At 48.0% G+C, this 19,939-nt stretch overlaps 1 protein-coding gene across 1 annotated transcript in view; it reads right to left on the bottom strand.

Annotated features, from left to right (window-relative positions):
* Nucleotides 1–281: 281 nt before the first annotated feature.
* Nucleotides 282–19,939, bottom strand: part of KREMEN1 (kringle containing transmembrane protein 1) — a 98,499-nt gene continuing 78,841 nt past the window's right edge. The window contains exon 10 of the mRNA XM_003258040.2: nt 282–1,566. Within this exon, the coding sequence (XP_003258088.1) occupies nt 1,504–1,566 (63 nt within the window). The 3' untranslated portion in view covers nt 282–1,503. The remainder of the gene's footprint in view (nt 1,567–19,939) is intronic.

Below are 19,939 nucleotides of genomic sequence, written 5' to 3'. Positions count from 1 at the left end.
CAGGCTGGAGTGCAATGGTGCGATCTTGACTCACTGCAACCTCCACTTCCCAGTTTCAAGCGATTCTCCTGCCTCAGCCTCCTGAGTAGCTGGGATTACAGGTGTCTGCCACCATGCCCAGCTAATTTTTGTATTTTTATTAGAGACAAGAGTTTCACCATGTTGACCAGGCTGGTCTCAAACTCCTGACCTCAGGTGATCCACCCGCCTCAGCCTCCCAAAGTGTTGGGATTACAGGCGTGAGCCACCGTGCCCAGCCTCTCTTTTTTTTCTTTTTTTTTGAGACAGGGTCTCACTCTGTCGCCTACACTGGAGTGCAGTGGCGTTATCTCAGCTCACTGCAACCTCCGCCTCCCGAGTTCAAGCGATTCTTGTGCCTCAGTCTCGGAGTAGCTGGGATTACAGGTGTGTGCCACCATGCCCAACTAATTTTTGTATTTTTAGTAGAGATGGGTTTTGCCATGTTGGCCAGGCTGGTCTCGAATTCCTGGCCTCAAGTGATCCATCCTCCTCGGCCTCCCAAAGTGCTGGGATTAGAGGCATGAACCACTATGCCCAGTTGTGCGGGCTGCTTATTCTCATTTCATACTGGACCTTGCAGATTATATGGCCAGTCCTGAGGGTCTCGAGGCTTCGTGTGTGGGCCATCCACCAGGTACGCATCCATCTGGCAACACCCGTCATCCTCATCTTCTGCTGGGTGCCTTGCCACATGGTGATGTCAAAGGCCTGTGGTTGAAGTGATCATGGGATGTGGCGCTCACGAGTGGTGTCCAGCTGGGAGCTTCGGGAATGCCCAAATCCTGCTTCCTGTGAAGTCGCCCAGCAAGATACAGGCACAAAGACACAGACGCACAGGAAACCAACGTGCCACTTGGTTCTGGGAGCCTCTTAGAAAAAACCACAGTGGGCCTGGGGCCTTTAGAGGTCGCTGGGTGATGAGTCCCTCTTGGGATTAGACCATGGTGACTGCTGATCCTCAGCAAGTCACACAAGGCTTCACAACCGTTCCAGATGATAAAACATGGCACCAGGGCTGGATGCCGGTGGGAAGTCCCTCCTTCCACTCTGGTTTTGTGGTTGCTTGCTGTGTGCTGTTTCCAAGAGAGGACAAAGGGCAACTCACCCCCGAGGGTCCCAAAGGAGGTGAGAAAGGTGCAACTGGATGTCACTCTCAGTCCTGCCTCAAGTGAGTCACACAGTTCTGACCAGCTGTGCAGAGGACACCGTTTCTCTTTCTTTCTCTTCTTAGAGACGAGGTCCCGCTCTGCTGCCCAGGCTGGAGTGTGGTGGTGTGATCATAGCTCACTGCAGCCTCGACTTCTTGGGCTCAAGCAATCCTCCCATCTCAGTCTCCCAAAGCGCTGGTATTACAGGCATGAACCACCACGCTGGGCCAGAGAGAGCCCACCGTTTCTGTGCGAGGAGAGGCAATGAAGGTGTCCCCTCTGCCCTCTGAAGTTGCCACCCAGTTATGCCCACGGAGCCTAGTTGTGTCTATGGTCAGATACTTCTGGGCTGCCCCTGAGGCCAGATGAGTGATGTCACTGCAGAGTCCTGAATTGCCTGGGAAGGCAGGAAGGACAATGAGTGGTGTCTGAAAGTACAGCCCTAGACACGGAGGGAGAGAACAGTAAGAAGCATTTGACTGATTTTGGTCTCTTTTGTTTTGTTTTTGAGACAAGGCCTTACTCTGTCACCCAGGCTGGAGTGCGGTGGTCTGATCATGGCTCACTGCAGCCTTGAACTCTTGGACAGCAGCGATCTTCCTGCCTCAGCTTCCTGAGTAGCTGGGACTACAGACATGTGCCACCACACTAGGCTAATTTTTTTTTGAAAGATGGGGTCTCACTATATTGCCCAGGCTGGTCTCAAACTCCTGGGCTCAAGTGATCCTTCCACCTCAGCTTCCCAAAGTGCTGGGACTACAGGTGTGAGCCACCGCGCCCGGCCTGATCTTGGTCTCTTGATTTTCTGAAAGCTCCATCTCATTGTGACTAAAAGAGTTGAGAGAGGCTGGGTTTCTGTAACTTCTGCAGGTTGTAACATACTCTAAAGGTTCTAAACTATTAATAAGCGGATGATCAGTTCCTTAATTTGGGCTTTTGTAAAGTGGGCCAGAGTTCGAGGCTTAGACTCGAGGTCTAGGGGGACCTCCCCATGCCTGTGCCCAAACACCATATGGAAGAAGTCAATGAGCCCCAGCAGATGTGAGGAGCAGAAGTGACCCCCGGAAAGGCAGCTGTCCAGCAGGGTACATGACCACAGGCTCCACACGAGCAGACACCATGCCCTGTGTCCTTTGCATCCAGCAGAATACCAGTCACCTAGCAGGTGCTCAATACGTATTTGTGGGGGGGGGGGGGAAAGAGCCATCTGGTCACTCAGAAGCAGACGACTAGGAGGAGTGTGCATGTGTGTGGATGTGTGTGCATGTTATGGTGCGTGGGCATGTGGGTGATGTGTGCATGGGTACTTGTGTGCTTGCACCTGTGTGTGCATGTGTGCACACATGTGGTGTGTGTGTGGTGAGGGGATAGGTCTTCTGATAGTGACCCTGCCTTCCAGCAAATTTGACCCAGTCACTATCCTGGAACCTGACCCATTCTGAATGGCAGCCCCTCATCTTGGGGCAAAATGGGGAGTGACAGGAGAGAGGCAGCTCTTTCCTCTCCCCCTGCTAACTGGCGCCCTCCCAGGGCCTAAGATCCCCTTGACCTGTGTGAGAGTCTGAGAGAAGATGCCAGTCCCCCTGGGGACCCAGCCGAAGGAGAGAAACACAACATCTTGCCGCCTGGAGTCCAGCGTCGAATGGGGTTCAGGGGACACTTCTATCAGTCCTTGTGCTATCACCTCTGCATGCCATAGAGCTCCAACATAGCCAAGGACAGTGGAGTTCAAATCCAAGGACTGCCACTTCTTAGTTGTTTGGTCTTGAGCAAAATTCCCTCTTTTGAGTAGGGGAAAAATTATTACTAGCCTGTTGTGATTATTGAATAGGATCATGAAGTAACACATGGTGGGCGGCAGCCTCCAAGATGAGAGTGTGGCCAATGAGCCCCACTTCCTGGCTTCATGCCCTGGTACGGTCACCTCCCATACTGAATAGGGCTGGCCTCTGTACCAATTGGATGTTGTGAAAATGACAGAGTATGATTTCTGAACTACTTTTTTTTTGTGACAGGCTCTTGCTCTGTCACCCAGGCTGGAGTGCAGTGGCACAATCGTGACTCACTGTACCTTTGAACTCCTGGGCTCCAGGAATCTCCCGTCTCAGCCTCCAGAGGACTACAAGTACACACTACCACATCTGGCTATTTTTTTAAATTTTTTGTAGAGATAGGGTCTTGCTCTGTTGCCCTGGCCAGTCTTGAACTCTTGGCCTTTTTTTGTTTTTCTTTTGAGATGGAGTCTCGCTCCGTTGCCCAGGCTGGAGCACAATGGCACAATCTCAGCTCACTGCAACCTCCACCTCCCAGGTTCAAGTGACTCCTCTGCCTTAGCCTCCCGAGCAGCTGGGACCACAGGCACGCACCACCATGCCCAGCTAATTTTTGTATTTTTAGTAGGGACGGGGTTTCACCATACTGGCCAGGCTGGTCTGGAACTCCTGACTTTGTGATCCACCTGCCTGGGCCTCCCAAAGTGCTGGGATTACAGGCGGGAGCCACCGCGCCTGGCCGAACTCCTGGCCTCTTGATCCCAAAGTGCTGGGATTACAGGTGTGACCCTCCAAGCCTGGCCTAAACTGCTTTTGAATCCCTGACCCACAGAAACTCAGGATAATCATAGTTCCTTGTTTTTGTTTTTGTTTTTTTTTTGAGACGGAGTTTCACTCTTGTAGCCCAGGCTGGAGTGCAGTGGCGCGATCTCGGCTCACTGCAACCTCTGCCTCCCGGGTTCAAGTGATTCTCCTGCCTCAGCCTCCCAAGTAGCTGGGATTACAGGCACCTGCCACCATGCCCAGCTAATTTTTGTATCTTTAGTAGAGACGGGGTTTCACTGTGTTGGCCAGGCTGGTCTCGAACTCCTGACCTCATGATCTGCCTGCCTCGGCTTCCAGTTCCTTGTTTTAAGCTGGTAAATTTTTGGATAGTTTGTTACATGGCAAAGGATGACAAATGCATGTGTGTAGTCCAATGCCTGCAGCACAGTAAGTGCTCAATAAATGATAGCAAGGCGCTGTTACTAATCAACCTTCTCTGGAATCATGCTTTGTAACCAGATTGAGATCATCGTGCCAGGTTCCTTCTCTCCTTCAACCGTTCCAGCCAATACAGCAAAGGACTGGTCCCATCAGTTTGCCAGGTGTGTCCAGATTCCTCTTTGACTTCAAGAAGGCCCCCACACCATAGTCAACAGCCGTTTCCACTTTGGACTAGTTAATTGATATCCTGCTTTTGTAAATCTCTTACATCTGGACTGTTCTTTTTAAAATGTAAGGTCCTCAGCTGGGCACAGCAATGCGTGCGTGTAATCCCAGCTACTCGGGAGGCTGAGGTGGGAAGATCCCTTGAGCCCAGCGGCTTGAGGCTGCAGTGTGCTATGATTCAACCTGTGAATGGGCCCTGCACTCCAGCCTGGGCAACATAGCAAGACCTCGACTTTTTTTCAACTTTTATTTTAGATGTAGGGCATGCATACGCAGGTTTGTTACATGGGTGTATTGCGTGATGCTGAGGTTTGGGATATGAATGATCCCATCAGCCAGGTGGTGAGCATAGTTCCCAAGAGTGAGTTTTTCAACCCTTACTCCCTTCTCTCCCTTCCCCCCTTAGTAGTCCCCAGTGTCTACTGTTGCCGTCTTTATGTCCCTGAGTACCTGTATTAGTCTGTTCTCACACTGTGATAAAGAAATACCTGAGGCCGGGCGTGGTGGCTCATGCCTGTAATCCCAGCACTTTGGGAGGCTGAGGCGGGTGGATCACTTGAGGTCAGGAGTTCCAGACCAACCTGGCCAACATGGTGAAACCCTGTCTCTACTAAAAATACAAAAATTAGCTGGGCGTGGTGGTGGCCCCTGTAATCCCAGCTATTCGGGAGGCTGAGGCAAGAGAATCGCTTGAACCCGGGAGGCGGATGTTGCAGTGAGCCGAGATTGCGCCACTGCACTCCAGTCTGGGCGATGACAGCAAAACGCCATCTCAAAAACACAGAACAAGAAATACATACCTGAAACTGGATAATTTATAAAGGAAAGAGGCTTAATTGACTCACAGTTCCGCATTTTTTGCTGAGGAGGCCGCAGGAAACTTACAAGCCTGGCGGAAGGCAAAAAGGGAAAAGGTGGCAGGAGAGCCTGACAGCCGGCGCAGGAAAAAATTCCACTTTTAAAACCATCAGATCTCGCGAGACTCGCTCACTATCACGAGAACGGCGGGGCGGGGCGGGGCGGGGCGAATTGCCCCCGTAATCCTTCCCTCCCTCAATACGTGGGGATTACAAGTCCCTTCCTCGGCAAGCAGGGACTACGATTCGAGATGAGATTTGTGTGAGGACACAGAGCCAAACCATATCAGTACCCAATGTTTATGGTTTTATGTACTTGTGAATGGCCTCCAGCTGGATCCGTGTTGCTGCAAAGTACGTGATTTCATTTTTTTATGATTATGTAGTATTCCACAATGTATATGTACTACGATTTCTTTATCTAATCCACCATTGATGGGCACTTGCGTTGATTCCTTGTCTTTGCTCTTGTGAATAGTGCTGCAATGAACACACAAGTGCCTACGTCATTTTGGTATAATACTTTGTTTTCTTTTGGATATATACCCAATAATGGAATTGCTTTTTTTTCTTTTTTTTTTGTGACGGAGTTTTTGGTTTTGCTCTTGTTGCCCAGGCTGGAATGCAGTGGCACAATCTTGGTTCACTGCAACCTCCACCTCCAGGGTTCAAGCAATTCTCCTGCCTCCTGAGTAGCTGAGATTACAGGCGTCTGCCACCACGCCCAGCTAATTTTCTGTATTTTTAGTGGAAACGGGGTTTCACCATGTTGGCCAGGCTGGTCTTGAACTCCTGACCTCAGTTCATCCACCTGCCTCAGCCTCCCAGAGTGCTGGGATTACAGGTGTGAGCCACTGTGCCCAGCCGGGATTGCTTTTATTGTTCCAAGGGGAATGCTTCAGTGTTTGCCAGTTCAGTTCTGATGTTGGCTGTGTGTTTGTCATAGATGGCTCTTATTATTTTGAGGTACGTTCCTTCGATGCCTAGTTTCTTGAGGGTTTTTATCACGAAAGGATGTTGGATTTTATTGAAAGCATTTTCTGCATCTATTGGGATGATGGTTTTTGTTTGTAATTCTGTTTCTGTGGTGAATCACATTTATTGATTCATGCATGTTGAACCAATCTTGCATCACAGGAATGAAACCTACTTGATCATAGTGAATTAATCTTTTTTTTTTTTTTTTTTTTTTGAGATAGAGTCTTGCCCTGTTGTTCAGGCTGGAGTGCAGTGGCACAATCTCGGCTCACTGCAACCTCCACCTCCAGGTTCAAGTGATTCTCCTGCCTCAGCCTCCCGAGGAGCTGGGATTACAGACATGCACCACCATACCTGGCTAATTTTTTTGTATTTTTAGTAGAGACGGGGTTTTACCATGTTGGTCAGGCTGGTCTCGAACTTGTGGCCTCTAGTGATCTATCCACCTCAGCCTCCCAAAGTGCTGGGATTACTGCATGAGCCACCACCTGGCCAACTTTTTGATGTGCTGTTGAATTCAGTTTGCTAGTATTTTGTTGAGGATTGTTGTGTCTATGTTCATCAGGGATATTGGCCTGAAGCTTTCTTTTTTCACTGTGTCTTTGCCAGGTTTTGAGGTCAGGGTGATGCTGGCTTCATAGAATGAGTTACAGAAGAGTTCCTCCTACCTGATTTTTTGGAATAGTTTCAGTAGAATTGGTAGCAGCTCTTCCTTGTACATCTAGTGGAATGTGGCCGTAAATCTAATTGGTCCAAAGCTTTTTTTGACTGGTAAGTTTTTTAGTACCGATTCAATTTCTTTTTTTTTTCTTTTTTTTTTTTTTTGAGATGGAGTCTCGCTCTGTCACCCAGGCTGGAGTGTAGTGGTGCGATCTCGGCTCACTGCAAGCTCTGCCTCCCGGGTTCACGCCATTCTCCTGCCTCAGCCTCCCGAGTAGCTGGGACTACAGGTGCCTGCCACCACGCCTGGCTAATTTTTTGTATTTTTAGTAGAGACGGGGTTTCATCGTGTTAGCCAGGATGGTCTTGATCTCCTGACCTCATGATCTGCCCGCCTTGGCCCCCCAAAGTTCTGGGATTACAGGCGTGAGCCACCACGCCCGGCCAGTGCTGATTCAATTTCTGAACATGATATTGATTTGTTCAGTCTTTCAGTTTCTTCCTGATTCACTCTTGGGAGATGGTGTGTTTCCAGGAATTTATCTATTGCCTCTAGATTTTCTAGTTTATGTGTGCAGAGGTGTTCATAATAGTCTCTGAGAATCTTTTGTATTTCTTTTGTATTGTGGGGTCACTTATTACAAGTGACACCTTTGTTATTTCTGATTTTGCTTATTTGATCTCTCTTTTTTTTTTGGTTAATCTAGCTAGGGGTTTACTGATCCTGTTTATCCTTTCAAATAATCAACTTTTGGTTTTTCTGATTCTTTGTATGAATTTTTGTGTCTCAATTTCATTAAGTTCTACGCTGATTTTAGTTATTTCTTTTCTTCTGCTATCTTCTGGGTTAGTTTGTTCTTGTTTATCTAGTTCCTCTATGTGTGATATTAGATGGTTAAGTTGAGGTCTAACTTTTTGAGGTAGGCGATTAGCACTATCAGCTTTCCTCTTAACATTGCTTTTGCTGCATCCCAGAGATTTTGGTATTTTTTGTCTCTGTTTTCATTTCTTTCAAAGAATTTTTTTGATTTTGTGCCTTTATTTTGTTGTTTACCCCCAAAATCATTCAGGAGCAAGTCATTTAATTTTCATATAATTGTGTGGTTTTGAGAGATCTTCTTAAGTATTTATTTATTTATTTTTTGAGATGGAGTCTTGCTCTGTCACCAGGCTGGAGTGCAGTGGCATGATCTTGGCTCACTGCAACCTCCCCCTCCCAGGTTCAAGTGATTCTCCTGCCTCAGCCTCCCAAGTAGCCGGGATTACAGGCACCTGCCACCATGCTTAGCTAATTTTTTTTTTTTTTTTGTATGTTTAGTTGAGACAGAGTTTCACCATGTTGGCCAGGCTAGTCTCGAACTCCTGACCTCAAGTGATCCAACTGTCTTGGCCTCCTGAAGTGCTAGGATTACAGGCGTGAGCCACCACACCCAGCCGAAATCTTCTTAGTATTTTCTGTCTTTATTCTACTGTGGTCCAAGAGTATGGCTGGTATGATTTTGATTTTTTTAAATGTATTGAGACTTGCTCTATGGCCGAGCATGTGGTTGATCTTGGAATATGTTCCATGTGCAGATGAGAAGAATGTATATTCTGTGGCTGATGGGTGGAGTTTTCCGTAGATGTCTAATAGGTCCAATTGGTCAAGTGCTGAGTTTAAGTCCAGAAATTCTTTGGTAGTTTTCTGCCTTGATTATCTGTCTAGTGCTCTCAGTGGGGTGTTGAAGTCCTCCACTATTATGGGGCTAAGAGACCTTATCTTTAAAAAAATGAGGCCGGGCGCGGTGGCTCACGCCTGTAATCCCAGCACTTTGGGAGGCCGAGGTGGGCGGATCACGAGGTCAGCAGATCGAGACCATCCTGGCTAACACGGTGAAACCCCGTCTCTACTAAAAATACAAAAAATTAGCCGGGCGAGGTGGCGGGCGCCTGTAGTCCCAGCTACGCGGGAGGCTGAGGCAGGAGAATGGCGTGAACCCCAGGGGGCGGAGCCTGCAGTGAGCCGAGATCGCGCCACTGCACTCCAGCCTGGGTGAAAGAGTGAGACTCCATCTCAAAAACAAAACAAAACAAAACAAAACAAAAAATGTCCAGGTCTCCTTAAGTGTTTCTACATATATATAAGTAGAGTCCCGTGAGGTTAGCCTCCCTCTTGCTTTAATCTGATGTCCCCATTTTCCTTTATAGGCACCAGGACTTCATCCACCCATCTGCCATCCTCAACATCACGTCACGTGCAGAGTTCATCATTCTCTGTTTGTGAAAAATCTCTCACCAGTAAGCACCTGTTTCTGACCAGTCTTGCTCCTTAGCAAGGAGAGTCTGAAACCTGTGCTTCCTGAATGTTTGTTTATTTGTTTTTTTGTTTTTGTTTTTGTTTTTTTAGACAGAGTCTCGCTCTGTTGCCCAGGCTGGAGTGCAGTGACGCAATCTCGGCTCACTGCAACCTCCGTCTCCCGGGTTCATGCAATTCTCCTGCCTCAGCCTCCTGAGTAGCTGGGATTACAGGCGTGCGCCACCATGCCTGGCTAATTTTTGTATTTTTAGTAGAGATAGGGTTTCACCATGTTGGTCAGGCTGGTCTCGAACTCCTGACCTCATGATCCACCCACCTCAACCTCCCAAAAAGCTGGGATTACAGGCATCAGCCACCGCTCCTGGCCTTTGGTTTTGTTTTGTTTTTGCTTCCTGAATGTTTACAACTGAGAACATTAAGGAGCAAAACACTCCTGGGCTGGCTGGGTGCAGTGGCTCATGCCTGAAATCCCAGCACTTTGGGAGGCCAAGGAGGAAGGATCACTTGAGCCCAGGAGTTCGAGACCAGCCTGGGCAACGAAGTGAGATCCTGTCTCTAAACAAACAAACAAAACACTTGGCTGGGCACCGTGGCTCATGCCTGTAATCCCAGCACTTTAGGAGGCCAAGGCAGGTGGATCACTTGAGGTCAGGAGTTCGAGACCAGCTCTGGCCAACATGGAGAACCCCTGTCTCTACTAAAAATACAAAAATTAGCCCAGCTTGGTGGCAGCTGCATGTAATCCCAGCTACTTGGGAGGCTGAGGCAGGAGAATCGCTTGAACCCAGGAGGCAGAGGTTGCAGTGAGCTGAGCAGTGAGCCAGCCTGGGCAACAGAGTGAGACTCCGTCTCAAAAAACAAAAACAAAACAAAAAATCAACACTCTTGAGCTGACCACTACTGCCGTTCATCCTCCAGACCCATTTCCTGTGGTCTTCATCTCCCACCAGGCTGGCAAATAACCATCAGCTACAGCCATGCCCTGGAGGTGGGGCCATCTGGAACCAAGAGTGATCCCTTCTGGACTCAGGACTGACTTTGTAATTTGTGAGGTCCAGTGCAAAATAAAAATATGGGGCCCCTTCTTGGAAAATGATTAAGAATTTCAAGACAGTGACAGCTAGGGCCAAATGTGGGGCCTTTGTGAGGATGGGCCCTGTGTGACTGTAGAGGCTGCACATCCATGAAGCTGCCCTGCTGGTGGCAGAGACCTTTCCAGCCCACCAGGCCCAGTTTCCCTAGAATGCCCCGTGCCCCATGTCGGCGCCTCTCCTCTGTTCTCCCTTTTCCTTCCCTAGTGCCCTCTCACATCCTCTTTCCTGCAAAGTGAGCCAGAAATCTTGGCTGGCGTGGCCTCCCCTTGATGTCTTCAGGGCTATTGGGTTTCCCTTGACATTCATCTGGGGGACTCTGCCTCTTGCTCCGGCATCATTTTGTCCCTCTACTGCCATGGCTGGCTGCATGTGAGGAACCTGGACCACATGGGGCTAGATTGCAAATTGGTACCCCGTGTTTTACCCGTGTTTCTCATACTGGGCCAGCCCACTTCTCCAGCCTGATGCTCTCATGTGCTGAGCAACAATCTCAAGGCATTCTGGGCCCTGACATGACTACGAGCTTTTGAATAGCGTGGCAGAGACGAGCTATATATTCGCTAATTTCATTGTACACAACTCCTGGCCCACTGGAAGACTACATTTCCCAGTGGCCCTTGCATCCAGGTGAGACCACGTGACCTGTAACGGACAATGAAATGTGAGGGGAAATGAAGTACAGGACTCCTAGGCCATGTCCCTCTGCCATGTTTGCTCCCCCGACCTGCCTGTTTGCGACACAGACGGTGGAACGACAAGATGGAAGCAATCCCTTCTTACTTTGTAGTCTCCCTTAGAGGCTACACAATGCCCTTCTCCCAGCCCAAGGGCTCAGGGAATGTATCTAGGGGGATTGGCTTTCACCCCATTTTCCAAGGCGGGTCCTTGCCACCAGCCTCCATGTTTTCAGGAAGCTCCATGCAGCCATGGACATGACATTGGCCACAGAGGCAAAGTCATGGTGGGGGCTGGATGTGGTGGCTCACACCTGTAATCTCAGCACTTTGGGTGGCCGAGGCAGGTGGATCACTTGAGGCCAGGAGTTCGAGACCAGCCTGGCCAACATGGTGAAACACCGTCTCTACCAAAAATACAAAAATTAGCTGGGCATGGTGGCACATGCCTGTAATCCCAGCTATTCGGGAGGCTGAGGCAGGAGAATCACTTGAACCCAGGAGGTGGAGGTTGCAGTTAGCTGAGATCGTGCCATTGCACTCCAGCCTGGGCGACAAGAGTGAGACTCCGTCTCAAACAACGAAAAACAAAGTCATGGTGGGGCCTTGGACACGAATTCTGCTCTCTGGACCTCAGCTCCCCCATTGGAAAGAAGGCAATCCCCCAGCCTCTCATGATGGAATTCTGGTCCCGGGGACAGCTGAGAGCTGTCCACTCGCTCTCTCTGACTACATCCAAGGGAAGACCTGACTGTAATCTTTGCGTGGAGGCCCCACAGGTCGGCTCCTCTGAGCTTGGCATAGTCTGTAGAAGCCTGAAGATGATAACCCTCTGGAAAGAGTTTTCCAATATGAATATGTGGGGATGGGCAGGTGTGGCTTCAAAGTTGCAAAAAGGGTTCAGTCCATCTTTGCCCCCACTTACCAGCAGGATGACCTTGGGCTAGGAACACCTGTCTGAAGAAGAGATTTTATCCACCCAGGATTAAGTGATGGCAGCACAGACTTTATTTCTCCGAGACTCAATTTCCTCATCTATAAAAATGGGAATAGAACTATACCTACCTCATGGGGTTGCTGGGAGAGTCAAAGGAAATAAGGCACCATATGTAGAGTTGAGCGGGGAGCCAGGTCCGAGGGTGTTTAGTGAATGTCAATGTCAAGATGACCGAGTGCCTGCCCCTCAGCAGCCTTGCTCCTCCCAGCTCTGCGCGCAGGCCCTGGGGCTCCCCCGAGTGGTTCGATGAACGCTAGGGCTGCTCACAGCCCTTCATCTGGAATGGGGTGCAGCAGTGTGGGGGCCTTCTTAGGGGTGGGTTCCTAGTACCTCATTTAGAGTTTTGAAGAGGCAGCCAGTGTCCTGTGCGGAGAGCATTCCAAGGCCTGGAAGGCCCACCAATCACCAAGTTCTAGCACAGGCCCAATCAATCACTCCCACAACCTGCCTCAGACTGGCTGGCGGAAGATCAGACGCCCTGGTTGCTGAAGGTTAATTACCAACTTGGGCACCCATTGGCTCAGGGAGAAATTGCAAGAGTCTTTCTCTTTTTGTCTCTTTCCAAAGGCATAAACATTTGTACTGCAAGTGGCCCAGAGGCCCTGGAGATGTTTATTTTGTAGTTAACAAAGAGAAGGGCATTTTGGCTTGGGAGCTGAGCATTCTGCTGGCCCAAAGCTTCTGGGAGACTCCCTGCACTGGGAGGTGTCTCCAGGAGTGGCTCAGGGTGGGGCAGGGCAGTGGCGTGGGTGATGCTGGGCAGCAGAATAGATGTCTAGTCCAGGGCATTGGCCAGGCCCCCTCCTGGGGGCAAGCAGGGGAAGCAGTGTTCCTCAGTGTTCCTAGTGTGTGCTGGAAACACACGCACCAGCCTTTTAACAGTGCTTCTACTGAGCAATGTGACAGTGAGAGAGACTTATGTTGTTCTTTTTGTTTTGTGTGCTTTCCAATTTTTTTTTTTTTTTTTTTTTTGAGATGGAGTTTCGCTCTTGTTGCCCAGGCTGGAATGCAGTGGCACCGTCTCAGCTCACTGCAACCTCCACTTCCCGGGTTCAAGTGATTCTCCTGCCTCAGCCTCCTGAGTAGCTGGGATTACAGGCACGCACCACCACGCCCAGCTAATTTTTGTATTTTTAGTAGAGACAGGGTTTCGCCATGTTGACCAGGCTGATCTCAAACCTCTGACCACAGGTGATCCGCCTGCCTTCGCCTCTCAAAGTGCTGGGATTACAGGTGTGAGCCACCATGCCCAGCCTCCAAATTTTAAAATAATCCACCTGTACTTTATTTTCAAACTTGCACATGTAATGCATGAATGTAAGAGATTCAAGCCACATATAAATATATCAAATAAAATGTGAAAATGTAAGTGTCCTCACCTTCTCTTTTCCTTTTTTTTTTTTGGAGACAGGGTTTCACTCTGTTGCCCAGGCCGGAGTGCAATGGCGTGATCACGGCTCACTGCAGCCTAAACCTCCCAGGCTCAAGTGATTCTCCCACTTCAGCCTCCTGAGTAGCTAGGACTACAGGCACACGCCACCATGCTTGGCTAATTTTTATATTTTTTGTAGACACCGGGTTTTGCCATGTTGCCCAGGCTGGTCTCGAACTCCTGGGCTCAAGAGATCCACTTACCTTGGCCTCCCAAAGTGCTGGGATTACAGGCGTAAGCAACTGCCTCGGGCCCCTCCTGTCTTCCTTCCTTCCTTTTCCACACGATAAGAGTTAGACACAGACCTTGCAGGACTTTGCTGGTGCCTTTGTATACACATACATATATTTCCCTCCCTGTTTTTAAAATTTGGCCAAAAAAAAAATTACACTTATGCTTTGTTCTTTGACTTTTTTCATGTAAGATATTCTGATACAGTGTATGTAGAGGCACTACATTAATTTGTTCTTTTTTTCATTGCCTTTGGAGATTATACACCACATTAATTTCATTGGTGACATAGGATTTCATAGTATGGAGGTAGAATAATTCATCTGATCACTTATCTGATGGAATGAGTTCTTTAGAGGGCTTGGTGAGAGTGAGACCTGGGCTAATGTCCAGGTTTAGGGTCAGGAAACCTGTGACATTATTTTTTTCTTTTTTCTTTTCTCTCGCAATTTTGCCCAGGCTGATTCTGAACTCCTGGGCTCAAGGCATCCTTCCCCTCAGCTTCCAGAGTAGCTGGGATTACAGGCACTCATCACCGCGCTGGGCAAAAAATCCGTGTAACTGTAATGGAAGGGCTTGAGTGCAGTTGCGGTTCAGGGCTGGCCTTCTTCCGCAGATCTGCGGTCTTACCACGGGGCGGCGCTGGTGAGCAAGCCTGCGCCGGGACGGCTCCTGCAGGAAAGGCGAGGGCGGCAGGAGGCGACGGCTGGGGGCTCTGCCGCAGCGTGAGCTGGGCGGGCGGGCAGCTCCTTACCTCTGCCAGCTGGGCCAGGGGCCTTAGCCTATTTGTCCACCTGCAGCATTGAGGGAACTATGAGGACGTTCAAATTCTGCATTTGTTCCCTTACCTGAAGCAACAGATAAGGAAATCCACTGCAGGCAGGGAGTCGGCAGAAAAGGGTATTTTCGCCCAACACCTAGGTCCCTAAGAAAGTGAAGGTCAGTAGATACTTTTATTAAATGGGGTCACATATTGAAGGTCTTGGGGAAAACCAGCTACTTGAAGGAACCAAGTCAGGAATTATTCTCTAAGGAGGGAACTGCCCCTACTTTGTGCATTGTAAACTTGGAGTTTGATAAATAGGGTTCTCAATCTGAAAGGCAGGGCAAATCTGAGGTGCCCCCTGCTCCTGGTGGTCCCCTTAGTTTACTGATAAAAATTGTTAAAATGTATTGAGGACTCACAGGCCAGTCACTGAGCTAAATATTGTACCTTTCTTATTTAATCTTCACAACAACCCTATGAGAAACTACTGCTGTATCTCTTTTCTTTTCTTTTTTTTTGAGATGAAGTCTCGCCCTGTTACCCAGGCTGGAGGGCAGTGACTAGATCTCGGCTCACTGCAACCTCCGCCTCCCAGGTTCAAGCGATTCTCCTGCCTCAGCCTCCCAGAGTAGCTGGGATTACAGGTGCCCGTCACCACGCCAGGATAATTTTTTTGTATCTTTAGTAGAGACGGGGTTTCAACATGTTGACCAGGCTGGTCTCAAATTCCTGACCTCAGGTGATCCGCCCGCCTTGGCCTCCCAAAGTGCTGGGATTATAGGCATGAGCCACCACGCCCAGCCTGTACCTATTTTCTAGATGAATAAGTGGAGGTTATAAAGGAGCCAGGCATGGTGGCTGGTGCCTGTAATCTCAGCACTTTGGGAGGCCAAGATGAGAGGATCACTTGAGCCCAGGAGTTCAAGACCAACCTGGGCAACATAGTGAGATCCTGTGTCTACAATAATTTTTTTTTTAAAAATCAGCTGGATGTAGCAGCCCACGCCTGTGGTCCCAGCTACTCAGGAAGCTGAGATGGAAGGATTGTTCAAACCCAGGAGAGTGAGGCTGCAATGAGCTATGATTGTGCTGTCAGAGGCAATGGAACCAGAGTGACTCCATCTTGAATAGGGGCTGAATAAAATGAGGCTGAGACCAGCTGGGCTGCATCTCAGCAGCCTAAGGAGGTCGGGCCTCAGACCTAAGGAGGTCGGGCATTCTTAGTCACAGGATGAGACAGGAGATTGGCAGGACTGGTTTCACAAGGTACAGGTCACAAAGACCCCGCTGATAAAATGGGATGCGGTAAAGAAGCCAGACAACTATCTGATCTTTGACAAACCTGACAAAAACAAGCAATGGGAAAAGGATTCCCTATTTAATAAATGGTGCTGGGAAAACTGGCTAGCCATATGTAGAAAGCTGAAACTGGATCCCTTCCTTACACCTTATACAAAAATTAATTCAAGATGGATTAAAGACTTAAATGTCAGACCTAAAACCATTAAAATCCTACAAGAAAACCTAGGCAATACCATTCAGGACATAGGCGTGGGCAAGGACTTCATGTCTAAAACACCAAAAGCAATGGCAACAAAAGCCAAAATTGACAAATGGGATCTAATTAAACTAAAGAGCTTCTGCACAGCAAAAGAAACTACCATCAGAGTGAACAGGCAACCTACAGAAAATTTTCGCAACCTACTCATCTGACAAAGGGCTAATATCCAGAATCTACAATGAACTCAAACAAATTTACAAGAAAAAAACAAACAACCCCATCAAAAAGTGGGCAAAGGACATGAACAGACACTTCTCAAAAGAAGACATTTATGCAGCCAAAAAACACATGAAAAAATGCTCATCATCACTGGCCATCAGAGAAATGCAAATCAAAACCACAATGAGATACCATCTCACACCAGTTAGAATGGCCATCATTAAAAAGTCAGGAAACAACAGGTGCTGGAGAGGATGTGGAGAAATAGGAACACTTTTACACTGTTGGTGGGACTGTAAACTAGTTCAACCATTGTGGAAGTCAGTGTGGCAATTCCTCAGGGATCTAGAACTAGAAATACCGTTTGACCCAGCCATCCCATTACTGGGTATATACCCAAAGGATTATAAATCATGCTGCTATAAAGACACATGCACATGTATGTTTATTGTGGCACTATTCACAATAGCAAAGACTTGGAACCAACCCAAATGTCCAACAACGATAGACTGGATTAAGAAAATGTGGCACATATACACCATGGAATACTATGCAGCCATAAAAAATGATGAGTTCATGTCCTTTGTAGGGACATGGATGAAGCTGGAAACCATCATTCTCAGTAAACTATCGCAAGGACAAAAAAACAAACACCGCATGTTCTCACTCATAGGTGGGAATTGAACAATGAGACCACATGGACACAGGAAGGGGAACATCACACTCCGGGGACTGTTGTGGGGTGGGGGGAGGGGGGAGGGACAGCATTAGGAGATATACCTAATGCTAAATGACGAGTTAATGGGGGCAGCACACCAACATGGCACATGGATACATATGTAACAAACCTGCACATTGTGCACATGTACCCCAAAACTTAAAGTATAATAATAATTTAAAAAAAAAAAAAAAAGAAGCTGGACAAAACCTGCCAAAACCAACATGGCAATGAAAGTGACCTCTGGTTGTCCTCACTGGTCATTATATGCTAATTATAATTCATTAGCATGCCAAAAGACACTCCCACCAGGGCCATGACAGTTTATGAATGCCATGGCAATATCTGGAAGTTACCCTATGTGGTCTAAAAAGGGAAGGAACCCTCAGTTCCGGGAACTCCCCACCCCTTTCCCAGAAAACTCATGAATAATCCATCCCTTGTTTAGTATATAATCAAGAAATAACCGTAAGTCTACTCAGTCAAGCAGCCCATGCCGCTGCTCTGCCTATGGAGTAGCCTTCCTTTATTCCTTTACTTTCTTTTTTTTTTTTTTGAACTTTAAAGATCAGATTTATTTGGAGAAAACAAAAAACCCACAACCCAAAGGATGGGATTTTACATCAAGACATCTCCCAGGTAATAAGTCTACAGATTACAAATCATTTTCACAGAAGATATTTTTGTACAGATTTTACATGTGTTCAGGAGCGGGACATTAATCAATCCCTGTTTCTATTTTAATAGTGGGGACAAGGTAGGGGAGAGGGAAAAACAGTTTTGGATATAACTATTTGGAAGGAGAGTAGACATGAAGAGGGCAAACCCTGGCTTTTCATTATCTACAATCAATAGATTTTTTTTCTTTAAAAAAAAAAAAAACCTTTCAATCTTCAACACTCTTTAAAAGCCCACTTCTTAGCTACTGGCCAATCCACATCAATTATTTAAATTCACTTGGTACACACCTTTGTCCACTGGGTAAATTATATTCATTATGCCCACTGCTGCAGCACGCATAAACCAACACCCCTGCATGGCTGAACAGGGCCTAATCTAGGACTGATGGGAGAAGGGCTTGCAAACCAAGATCAAGGTGTCGTTTCTCTGCTAATACTGTCTACCAAGCCGATCCCTACAAAAATGCATATAAAAGCAGGCAAGTTTAGCTACTGTGTTGCAAGAGAAACCAGGACCTTGTTAAATAGTTCTCTCCATTACCATTTATTCCCTCAAGGGAAGCTTAAAAAAAAACAAACAACACATTGGTCTGGCCACCTCATGAATCCAACAAGCATTGGTGTGGCATTTCAGTGGAGAAGGAAACTTGGGGGGAAAAAACCCATCAAGGTTGTAAGAAAGGCTCCCAATTTAACTGTCCCTGTCCCTGTTTGTCCACCATCCAAGACCATCCATTATTCTAGAGCACTCTGATCTATAAAAGGGGTTATTCCTTTACTTTCTTAATAGACTTGCTTTCACTTTACTGTCAGCTCACTCTTGAGTTCCTTCCTGCTTCAAGCCAGGAACCCATGTGGCGTCCCAGGCTGAATCCCAGTTTTGGAGTTTACCCTGTGACGGTGCCACTGCTCTCCAGCCTGGGCGACAGAGTGAGACCCTGTCTTTCGAGAGAGAAAAAAAGGAAAGGTTGTGCTTGGCAGGCAGTGTGCCAGAGCCCCAAGAGTCAGCAGGAGGGGTTGGGGGGAGAGTCGGGGGGGGGGATGCAAGGGGCAGGGAGGAGCTGGAGAAAGTTGAGCAGATTCTGTCTCCCGCTAGGGCAGATCCCAGCCCAGTAAGTCAGCGCACAGAAGGGCAGGCCTCGCCCGTCTCACAGGACTGAGAAGAAAGGCGAGTTTCTAAGAGACTGGAGGACTCCCTACATGGGAAAGGGAAGTGATTTTAGCCCATTTGGCTGGGAGTTCGGCTGATGGTTACAACTCAACCGGTATTAGCAAAGGGGAACAAGGAATTGCTGAGGGTGGTGAATTGGTTATAATTAAGAGAACCTGGGAGATGCAAAACAATGTGAAGGCCACCAGCTGTCCTGGATCTGGAGCCTCTGTCCTTGGAGCCACTTGCAGGGGGTTGGAGGGATGGCTCAGGAAACCAGCCGCCCTCCCCTGCAGTGCAGACCATTCAGCAAAGACTGCAGGAGGATGGAGCCTCTCTGCCTGATATTCCCAGTGCCCAGGGGACTGCCCTTGCTCCTGGGTCTTCCTTCCTGCTTCACTGTCACCTTTTCTTCCTCCATAATTTAAATGCACCCATCTTGTCTCTTAGGAAAGCAAACAGGCTTGGGAGTGGGCTCAAATCCTGACTCCTATGCTTCTTTTTTTTTTTTTTTTTTAAGACAGAGTCTTGCTCTGTCTCCCAGGCTGGAGTGCAATGGCACAATCTCGGCTCACAGCAACCTCCACCTCCCTGGTTCAAGCGATTCTCCTGCCTCAGACTCCCGAGTAGCTGGGATTACAGGCACGTGCTACCACACCTGGCTAATTTTTATATTTTTAGTAGAGACAGGGTTTCACCATGTTGGCCAGGCTAGTCTCAAACTCCCGACATCAAGTGATCCACCCACCTCAGCCTCCCAAAGTGCTGAGATTACAGGCATGAGACATCATGCCTGGCCGGTTTTTACACTTTTTAATTTTGGGGGGAAAAAATCAAAAGAATAGCATTTTGTAGCATTTCATGACACGTGAACATTATATAAACTTCAGGTTTTGGTGTCCGTGAAGTTTTATGGGAACACAACCGTGACCATTTGTTTACATACTGTCTGTGGCTAATAACAAGGGGAGCTTGGTGGCCCCTCATCCCCTCACTCCTCATGGAGTTGCCTAGATGGCTCCAGGGCTTGTTGGAGTCATCGAGGGTCTCAGTGGCTGGCCTGTGGTTCTTGGTCAATGGATCTGAGACTGTATGGCCTACAAAGTCTAAAATGTTTAGTATTTAGCCTTTTACAGAAAATGTTTGCCAACCCCTGGCATAAATGCCTGACAACAGGTGGTCAGTAAAATGTATCCTGTTATTCGTATTATTATGACTGTTACTATTATCCCTTCTGGCCTCATTTTAACTTTCAAATAATCATGCTTATGGCTTAATGGAGAGATTCTAAACCTGAGGTCCATGGAAGGGTTT

The sequence above is a fragment of the Nomascus leucogenys genome, chromosome 7b (assembly GCF_006542625.1).
Source record: "Nomascus leucogenys isolate Asia chromosome 7b, Asia_NLE_v1, whole genome shotgun sequence".
Lineage (NCBI taxonomy): Eukaryota > Metazoa > Chordata > Mammalia > Primates > Hylobatidae > Nomascus > Nomascus leucogenys.
Note: the sequence above shows the minus strand (reverse complement) of the source record. Positions and strands in the feature narration are given on the sequence as shown.